We start from the raw sequence: 10165 nt of genomic DNA on the forward strand, positions 1-10165 counted from the left end.
AATCGAAACTGAAACAAAAGAAACAGATCAAAATAATCCCAAAATAAAACCACACAATTTGTCCATTTTAGTGTTAAACTACATTAGGTAACTATTCACGATGACAAAGCTAGGTGTGCAAACATGTACATTATAGCCTTTGGTTTGTATGAATACTAGCATTGCAGATACTGGACCCATTGTTTCGACACTACTAAAAATACTCAATTATTAAAACCACATCACGTCTCAGTCATCCCACATTGCTTTATCAGGAAGAGATTAATGAAAACAAGCTGGCTGAATATATTCTTGCCACTGATGGGAAGCAAGGTGTAGACTAGAGCAGCCATTTCAGTGCAGTCTCACTGACTCAATGAATCTCCCGAGAGAAGACAGGCTGAACAGAGCACTGGGCCAATAAAATACTGTCTGACTTATCTTTTTGAGTCAGTAACCCAATATATGACATACATATGACATAAGAACCATCAAAAAGCTTTGTCAGCACCGCCTATGTTCGCTTATGTGGTTGTTTAAATACACATTGCCGCTACTGTTCACCACCTCAGTGGTGATTTTATATATTTTTTTGAAATCTCTTTCGTGGTACACAATCAGTCTGCGATCTCATACTGTGGTGGAAATAAACAAATACTGGGCTTGAAACTATAATCAAGAGCATGATTTTACAAGGCACTAAATAAAACATGTGGACGAAACAAGAACTCCCTCTTTCCAACAGATTCACGGTTCGCTCTCATTTGATATTGCCTAGTTTCTTCTAGGAAACCAGTTCTTACATACATACTGTAAAAGCCACTAAAACACTGATGCATACAGTGCCACACACACACACTCCGTGTAGACATATAAGGCACCAGGCGTGAGAGTGAGGGCTTCAGTCTCCTAGGCAACAGTGCAGAGGGGCAGTCAGAGCAGGGGGCAGGGACAGCCACCACTCTTCTGCTTCCTCGCGTGATTAGCGGGGAGCGGTGGGCTCTCTGTCTCCTGAAACTTCCTGAAGACAGACGGTAATGCGAGTTTATCACAATGCACTACATTGTCAATCTCATAAGAGCGCTTTTCTATTCCAAATACCTTATTGCTCGCACAACCTCCATGAAGGCTTCATCCACATTGTGGCGGTTCTTAGCTGACGATTCCATATAGTGGATCCTGTTTTCCCGGGCAAACGACATGGCCTCATCTCTTGAGATCTAGTTGAAAAACACATACATATGAATTGGCAGCCTATCTAGGGTTTTTCATAAAAAAATCAGTCATTTGTGAAACACGGAAACGTTACAACTCTCTGCTGGTCAAGATCTGATTTGTTGCCAACAAGAACCATAGGAAAGTCATCTCGATCCTTCACCCGCAATATCTGAGTGTGAAATTTCTGAATTTCATCATAACTGAAACAGAGAGAAAGTGTTCATTAGAGTGACAAGATTTTGCTCGACGAACACAAAAATAATATAAAATAATACAGAGATCATAGAATGTCATTATAATTGAACTCATCTTGGATAGTAGCCTGTAAAATTAAAATTGACAAATATTACAAATAAATCTCTTTTATGAGTGTTATTACTGCTAACAAAAATTACATGAAATATTTTCCTGAACTGATATAAAAATAACTAGATAATTGAAAACAACTAGTAAAAACTGAAGACTCAGAAACGAAAACAAATGGCAAATTAAATTTAAACAATTTAGTTCTAGTTTTAAGTTTGATAACATGTTATATTCTAAAACGTTCTCATTAAACATAAAAATGTCACTAAACATCAATAACAAAAGACTGTGCTAAGAATTTTAACAGCATTTAATATTTGTAAAATTATACCAGTTAGCACATTATGTCAGTCTTAAAATACAAAAACTTAAAAAATGTAATGAAAACAAACAATGACACGGAAAACTAACTAAAACTAAACTGAAAATAAAGAATTTCACTGAAGAAAAAATTATATATTAAAAATCTTCTTAACTCCGGAGGCTGAATAATTGATTGCAGTTTACAACGGTACAATATTTACATAGAAAATATGGAAAACACAGTCCAAGTCACATCTGTAAGAAACTTCTACATTTATACTCGCCATACAAATAGGCTCAGTTCATCTGTTGAGGTTCACCTGATAACATGAGCACTCATAGCACTCTTATTCTCATCACAAACACATTCTGTGGTTTCTTTTTTAAAACACACACGGCCACATACACACACTCTCTGTTCTCGTCACACAGAAAGGTTAGGAACTATTTATTCCCCTTCCTCTCACACACACAGACACAAACACACTCTGGAAAACACCTACCTGCCACTGTCATTAAGAGCAAACACCAGTAAGAAACCCTCTCCGGAGCGCATGTACTGCTCTCTCATCGCTCCAAACTCTTCTTGCCCTGCTGTGTCGAGGACTAATGAACAGGCGAATGACACAATAACACAAATGAATAAAGGAGAATATGAAAGATGAGCTCATCCACACAAACAAATAACATTTTGTGGTGCCCAAATGCAATTCATAACTGACTGACACACAAAGTTTGCTTTAAGCACAGCTGGCATGATGTCGTACTGACAGCAAGTCAAAACAAAACCTGGGCAGGAACCCGTAGTCTGCAATGAATCATACTGATGCAACTCTGACCAAAATCTCCCTTCTGAGGGAACCTGTGGAGCTTTTTAACACTCATTCTATGAGTCTATAAAGAACACATTAATTCCAACATACTGTCTAATCGTGTCTCCTTTCCATCCACGGTGCAGATTTTAGTGTACGAGTCTTCAATGGTTGGGTCATAGTCCGACACAAAGTATGACTGCGAAAGAAAACAAAGAAAACATTGTGGTTGTTCACCAGCTCCTCAACAAGGGCTTTAACATGAAGGAACCAGTGCTGCCAACTTAGCAATTTTGTTGCTAAATTTAGCAACTTTTCAGACTACCCTAGCAACCTTTTCTTCCAAAAGCACTTAGCAACAAACTTTTACATTTTAAAATTTACTTGGCAACTTTTGATAAGTGACTTGATAAGTTTTGAAAAAGGCCCACATTTTCCATCCAAATTACACAAAAAGAGGAAACCACAGATGCCTAGCAGTACACACATCATGTGTATTGAGTTAGCTGCTATTTTCAATTGTTCAATTTAATATAATAATAATTGAACAATTGTTCATTTATGATACACTTTGTTAGTAGCTTGTACCTGCGATTGCTGATAAGTTAGTTAGTACACTGTAAGAAAAATGGAAAATGGAAAAGATACTAGTAATTTTCCAGGACACTATCCATTGTAACCTGAAAACACAATGTGTAATTTCAAATGCAGGTAAAAAACCAATACGGAAAATTCTTTCATATTAACATAGTAGATTGTGCCCTATTTTTACAGACCTCACTTTTCTTAGAGTGTAGCATACTAACTAACTACTAATACACTGCTTAAAGCATAATTGTTGAGAATGTGTAGTATTACTAGTTTACTAGCTATTTAAAAAAAAACTTAAATTGTAACCATTCCAAAATGTGTAAGTGTTCCATAATTCAATGTATTTAAAAATACAGTTATTTATATTTTAATATTATATTATGCATATTATTTTACAAACAAATCTAAATTAATATATACAATATCTTTTTTGCTGAGATTTCATTTTGTGACACAATTTTGTGTTGTGATTATGCAATGACGTCATCGCGCAATGACATCATAACGTCGTTTAGCAACAAATCGACCTTACTTTAGCAACTTTCTCTGAAAATTAGTTGTCAACACTGGAAGGAACATGCTGAGGAAAGCCCACTGCACTGTGAACTTCACACAACTCTTACAACACACCCACAGCGCATATTTGCCCAATATTGCGCCATAAATACATCTTTATTTCATACAAAAAGTCCTCAAAAATACACTTACCTGAATGAACTGAATAGTCAGGGCGCTTTTCCCCACACCTCCACCCCCCACGACCACCAACTTATATCTTTCTTCAGTTGACATGGTCGTACTCCTGCAAATATGAAACATTAGGTTATAAAAAACAGGAATCCTGTTTTCTTATTCGACTAAAACTGTTTTAAAAGGAATAACTTTGCTCCATCGAGCGTAAAGGTTTAAGACCGTACAAGGCCTGGCATCGTTGATAAACCTCTACAGTAGGCTACAATGTTACAGATTTTGGGCGAGTATGTATCATAGTCCAATCTCCATGGTTCAATATGTACGAAACAACAGCATTTGCAGATTGATAACGCTAGAGAGGAAATAAAACAAATACCGTGCTGGTCTGGGCAATGATCGCCGATTACCTTTCTTCCGCAGCCGCCTTGAGTAAATCAGCCTTCTGGTGGCAAGTTAGCGACTCGAAAGTCAGACAACTTAGTCCACTGCAAACCCGCGAATACTCTGACAACTTTAATAGACTATATCCGCAAGATTTAGCCTACAAATCCTCCCTTTGTACAAGCGATACAACCATCTTGCTTAGGGAGATAAAAAGCGAATTCCAGACTTAAAGGAATGTCCGCCCTCTGGATTTTTCTTGGTGATTTCTGGACTCTCTCTTACTTCCGATAGCTTTTTTTCATGACCAGGGGCAACTTTTTTCGCGTCCGAGTGCATCTCATACGTACGCCTGAAGTGGGCGGCGCTTTAGGCGTTGTTTTGCTCATCGAACGCATGATTTCGTAATCGGTGAGCCACGGCGAGTTCTAATTGGCTAATGCGCAGGATTCGATGAACGATTCTGCGGTTACTACGCTTGCATTTCCGCAATAGAAGGCAGGCTATATGATAAATGTGTAATTCGAGCGTGGTCTTTCCCATATTTGGCTAAGGGCCTTGTTTGTCTGTGTTACAGTAGATGTTTACATTGAGCGTTAATTCAGCATTCATTGGTCATTTTTTATTCAGCTCGGGATTTTATTGAGCTTATAAATAAGATAAAAAAAAATAAAGGGCAAAACAAAAATAATAACATGATATGTAATGAAATATTTTGTGGTCAAAAAATGCGACATATGAAATTAGATATTTGTCCAGATGTAATATTTTGTATCTTTTTTATTTTATAACTCTTCCTAGTACTTTAACATTTGCATAAGTTCTTCATGTATATTCTTTTGTGATACTATGGTGATACTTCGGCAATAATAACAAAATACTATTAATAATAATAATAATAGCAATAATAACACTAATAAAAACGTAATGTTTAGAATAGATACTCGATGTGAATGCTGGATCACTTGGCTTGTATTAATTAAACGAAAACCTCCCAGGATGTGACTAACTGCATGTGTAGAAAAATGTTTTTAGAGACACCCACCAGTTGTCTGCCTTTCCAACATTTCTGAGGAAACGTTTCTCCTCTTTATTGTGACTAAACCAAGCGGAGTAAATTTATGTAGACGGTTGCAATAAATTCCAGCAAGTAAAAAAAAAAACCTTAATGTATCATTGTATGTATATTTATTACTAATGGTTTTCTTAAAGAAATAGTTCACCCAAAAATGAAAAAAGGCTGAAAATGTACTCACCCTCAGGCCATCCGAGATGTAGATGAGTTGGTTTCTTCATCAGAACAGATTTGGAGAAACTTAACATTACATGACTTGCTCACCAGTGGATCCTTTGCAGTGAATGGGTGCCGTCAGAATGAGAGTCCAAACAGCTGATAAAAACATCACAATAATCCACAAGAAATCCACACGACTCCAGTCCATCACTGAATGTCTTATGAGGTGAAACGCTGTTTGCAATACATTTTTTTACAGCTGCTCTGGCTAAAAATAAGAGACTGCCAACCATGATATCATCTAAATGAGGAGAAAAATATGCACAGATGAAGCACTTATTACAAAAACGCAGGTTTTCACTTCAAAAGATGTTAAATGATTCACTGGAGTCTTGTGGATTGCTTGCGGACCCATTCACTGCAGAGGATCCATTGGTAAGCAAGGGAAGGGATGTAATGCTAAATTTCTCCAAATCTATTCCACTGAAGAAACAAACTCATCTACAGGATGGCTGGAGAGTAAATTCTCAGCAAATGTAAATTTTTGTGTGAGCTATGCCTTTAAGAGGGAACAGAACCATTGCCCTATTGATCAACTGGCATTCAAATTCACAGCAAAATTTTGTCTTTTAATAACATTTTATTATACAATTCACCAAATAGTAGACGCTGAAATGAAAATGAAAATAAAATGAATAAGACAATGAGACAGAATAAAATTATTGTCTTTAATGAACACTGTTTTCAATACAAGCTATAGTGTTAAAATTCTACCTGCAAAATACCCCTTTATAAATAAAAATGATCAGTATATTTCAATAAGTAAAGTCACAGGCAAGCTGTGCATTATAATAGAACAAATCGCACTTGTTCTTGCAGACGTTCAGTCATTTATTCACATATCACCAGTCCATCAGATGACGTGAGTCTGTCAATTAGTCTTGGAGGAATTTCATGCAATTTCATTAAATAAGTAAGTGAATTCACACACTCATACATATGCTTTTTCAGCCATCTTCATTTTAATTCCTTCAGATCAACAGTGTACAGTCCTTGTTTACACCTGTATCTTTAAATAGCGCAGTTCATACAACCAGCCTCTCTTCAACATCTGTATGGCAAAGCAGCCTGTCCCAGTTTAACACGTGGGCCAAGCAGGACCCCAAGCAGCATGCGTTCGCCCCAGTCCAGTATTTTGTTGACTGTTAGACTTACCGGAGACAAGGGGCTCTGGTCTCCAACCATACCCTCCACTGCTTCAACACCACCAGTAACCTCACTCACGAAAAGCTCCTGCGGGGAGGTTACGATACCACATGGTCCCTGGGTCTGCCTCTGTGATCTTGTGCTTGAATGGCTTACTTGGTTTGTTTTTTGTTGCTCCATATATGCTCCGGGGTTACTGCTGTTTAGTTTACCCTTTCTTCTTTGTGATTTTGAGATGCTGAGTTTAGCTGAAGCCTCCTGGCTGATAAACCCGTTTGCCTCTTTTGGTTCTGTTCTGGTTTCTGATGTTGATGGCTCCAAATTGACTCTGCCCAGGTCATCTAACGCCCCCGTCTGGTCAACGGCGGAACTGCTCTGCCTCAGATCACAGCTGTTCACTGATGACCCCTTCTGGTGAGTCTGAGGAGCTGCACTCACTGGTGTTAGGGAAAGAGTAAGGCTTTTGCGTTTCTCCGCTAGAGACGGAATCTGAAGGTAAGTAGGCTTAGGGAGGTTGGACTTTGGTGCATCCTGCTGTGTCTGAGATGTGATGTTGACTGGTCTTTGTACCTCTACGGGATTGGTGCGGAGAGTGAGCGCTCCGAGCTTGTCTGAAAGAGATAAGGTAAACTCTGGCTTCATCACCTCACAGCGTTGGCCTCGGCTCTGAATATTTTCCATTTGGTTGTTCTTGTTCTCACAGTGCACATTTGCTTTGGAATCCTCAGTACATCCATTAATAATACAGTTGTTGTCAATGTTGTTCTGAAGGTTCAGGTTAGTTAACAGTGCCACTGTGGAACTGCTGTTGTTTTTTTCATTGGTGGGCTGTAGGCAGTTATCCAAAGGTTTGACTGACTGCTGAGAGTGAAGGTTTGTGTTATTATTCTTCAAAGAAAGCGTTTCCTGGAAGAGCTGCAGCTGCCCCAAGAAGTTAAAGTTCGGCGAAATTGTGGGTCTGCGTTCTTTCACAAACCTAAAGAAATGATCAGATCATGATAATTAGCTTATTTGAATCATCTGCATTCATGATCAAATGAAAAAACAAAACAAAACATGAATGGCCCAATGATACAAAAAAAGAAAAACAATGAAACAAATCATTCTCACTTTTATCACCAATTTCATATCTCAGACTTTTTTTGATGCTAAATTTAAATTTTTTTACACAGAAAATGGCAGTAGAAGTAAAACAAAACAACATATGCACATTACCTGTATGCATGATCCAGATCCATTTTCAGGCTATACATGACGTAAGCCACAGCAAGTGCTGGAGACCGAGAGATTCCTGCAGCACAGTGGACCAGGACTGAGCAGCCACATGACATGGCCCCATCTGAAACAGTTCATTTGTTTTATTAAAAATATTATACATGCAATTACACCTATAACCCAAATTTTCTACCAGATGCATAAAATAATGATCTGTTTTAAATTAGCATCATATTGTGTTTTTTGCACAGACAAAACAAATCTATTTCCATAGTCACAGCTCTGTGCATCAATGCTAGATATATTAATGATGTAATGCAGCTGGGATGCAAATGCAGGCTGATGTAAGCAGTGGGATTCCAGGGCCCTCACCAATGAAGTGCAACGCCTGAGGGATCCAAGGAAGCAGGTCATCCCGCAGGGAGTCGTCTATTGGGATACGGAGGTACTGGGACTGGGGCAGAAATGAAGGTTGTGGGCAGCATCGGCTCACACTTAATATGTATGAGATGCCTCGGTCAGACAAACCATCCTGTGCGTACGAATAGCGGGTGAGAGGTGAGAAAACAACTTCTGTTCTGCAAAACACTGACTAGAACAAACTATTGTAGCAAATATATATGCAAATAAACTAACTTACGTAGCAAATGTAATTTTATTATGGTTTAGGGAGGATTATGTACTCTTTAGCATGAGGAATCATTAGAGAATTGTAAATATACCTGCGTTACGTCAGTCTCTGCACCAAGGTAGAGATGCGGCAGAATACGAGACAAAGGTGGCCTCTCGGACTGACTGTCCCTGTAGTAGACCATCTCTTGATTTTTTTTTTTTTAAAGAAATAGTTCTTCTAAATATTTATATAATCCGAAAAACTATGGAGAAAAAAATACACTGAAAAATTACTGCCCGAGTCTATGACGCAATAAACACACACATACAGAGTCCTAAAAACAGGCCAAATTGTATGCCTAAAGTTTTCACGAATTGCATTTATCAATTGTAATATACAAGTTAGGCTTCTTCACAACAAACTAAAAGCTGGTACTCACCAGTTTAGTCAGTTATGGATCAGCAGAGTGCGTAGGAAATCAAAAAAAGGTTGAAAAAGTCCAACGAAGCTGCTGGATGAACGTTGTAAATAGCACAAACAAGAGCAAGCATGTATGGCGTGAAGTCTCTGTGTGATCTCTCTCTTCTCGGTAACGTTAGTGTGCTCCCGTGCTTCTCTCCGCTCTGTCTGCGCCTCTAACATTATTTGTTGTTGTATATCTATACCTGCTCGAGGGAGGAAAAAGATGAGGTCATCCAGTTTCCAGAAGCTAAAAATAGTACAATTCTATGTGATGTCATTTCCAGCCAATCGGCGCACTCGGTTTGTTCGCCATCATCAGTTTGCCCTGAAGACCTCAGCATTTTTATTGTGATGAATCGTGTTTTACTCTCTGTAGCCTTTCAGACAGGAACACGCCGCTTACATTTGCAAATCGAGTTGTGTAATCCGTCAAACGAGACTTTTCTGTCCTTGTAGAGGTTTTTGTAAGACAGCTCGTGTGCAAAGTCCCATGCGAGCAGTGTTTCTCTTGTAAACAAAATATATTATTCAGAACGCTTAAGTCACTGGTCCACATTTACCTATTGATATCATGTTTATACTATATTAAACAACTGTACATTACATTATATTTCTGTTTCAATTATGTCATGTGTTTTTATCAGACTGTATCAATAAATGAATTTTTTAAAATCTCGCTTCAAAGGCTGCAAAACACAAACTCAATCGCAACGGATTTCAAATTAAATTTATGTTAATTTAATAAGCTGAATTATTGCTATACCACCCTGGGTTACAAAATGGTGTTTTGCATTTTCTATTTAACAAATTAAGGAATAAAACTGCCATTTACTCTGATGGAATGAAATTGAGAAAGAAATTGCAAATATATTATCTTGAATATCCTGCATATGTAACCCTGGACCGCAAAACCAGTCAAGTCGCTGGGGTATATTTGTAGCAATAGCCAAAAATACAGTGTATGGGTCAAAATGATCGATTTTTCTTTTATGCCAAAAATCATTAGGATATTAAGTAAAGATCATATTCAATGAAGATATTTTGTAAATTTCCTACCGTAAATATATCAAAACTTAATTTTTGATTAGTAATATGCATTGCTAAGAACTTCATTTGAACAACTTTAAAGGCGATTTTCTCAATATTTAGATT

At 37.8% G+C, this 10165-nt stretch overlaps 2 protein-coding genes across 3 annotated transcripts; both read right to left on the reverse strand.

The window, feature by feature from the left end:
• Positions 1–173: 173 nt before the first annotated feature.
• LOC107729461 (ras-related protein R-Ras-like) lies at positions 174–4621 on the reverse strand. 2 transcript variants are annotated; one of them, XM_016539970.1, is made up of 7 exons: positions 4310–4621; positions 3918–4011; positions 2730–2817; positions 2310–2412; positions 1289–1397; positions 1081–1199; positions 174–1000 (listed from the first exon to the last, which is right to left on the reverse strand). In XM_016539970.1, the coding sequence occupies exons 2-7, from the start codon at positions 3999–4001 to the stop codon at positions 913–915; spliced, it is 591 nt and encodes a 196-aa protein (XP_016395456.1). In that variant the 5' UTR covers positions 4002–4011; positions 4310–4621; the 3' UTR covers positions 174–912. The 2 variants fall into 2 exon arrangements, with proteins under 2 accessions (XP_016395456.1, XP_016395455.1); XM_016539969.1 differs by having other exon boundaries at positions 4279–4621.
• A 1613-nt stretch (positions 4622–6234) lies between these two features.
• On the reverse strand, positions 6235–9319 carry LOC107729553 (dual specificity protein phosphatase 16). Its single transcript, XM_016540114.1, has 5 exons — positions 8991–9319; positions 8661–8813; positions 8311–8470; positions 7939–8062; positions 6235–7699 (listed from the first exon to the last, which is right to left on the reverse strand). Exons 2-5 carry the CDS (start codon positions 8751–8753, stop codon positions 6622–6624), a joined length of 1455 nt encoding a protein of 484 aa, XP_016395600.1. The 5' UTR covers positions 8754–8813; positions 8991–9319; the 3' UTR covers positions 6235–6621.
• Between the last annotated feature and the right edge of the window lie 846 nt (positions 9320–10165).

The sequence above is a fragment of the Sinocyclocheilus rhinocerous genome, unplaced genomic scaffold (genome assembly GCF_001515625.1).
Source record: "Sinocyclocheilus rhinocerous isolate Xijiao unplaced genomic scaffold, SAMN03320098_v1.1 scaffold697, whole genome shotgun sequence".
Classification (NCBI taxonomy): domain Eukaryota; kingdom Metazoa; phylum Chordata; class Actinopteri; order Cypriniformes; family Cyprinidae; genus Sinocyclocheilus; species Sinocyclocheilus rhinocerous.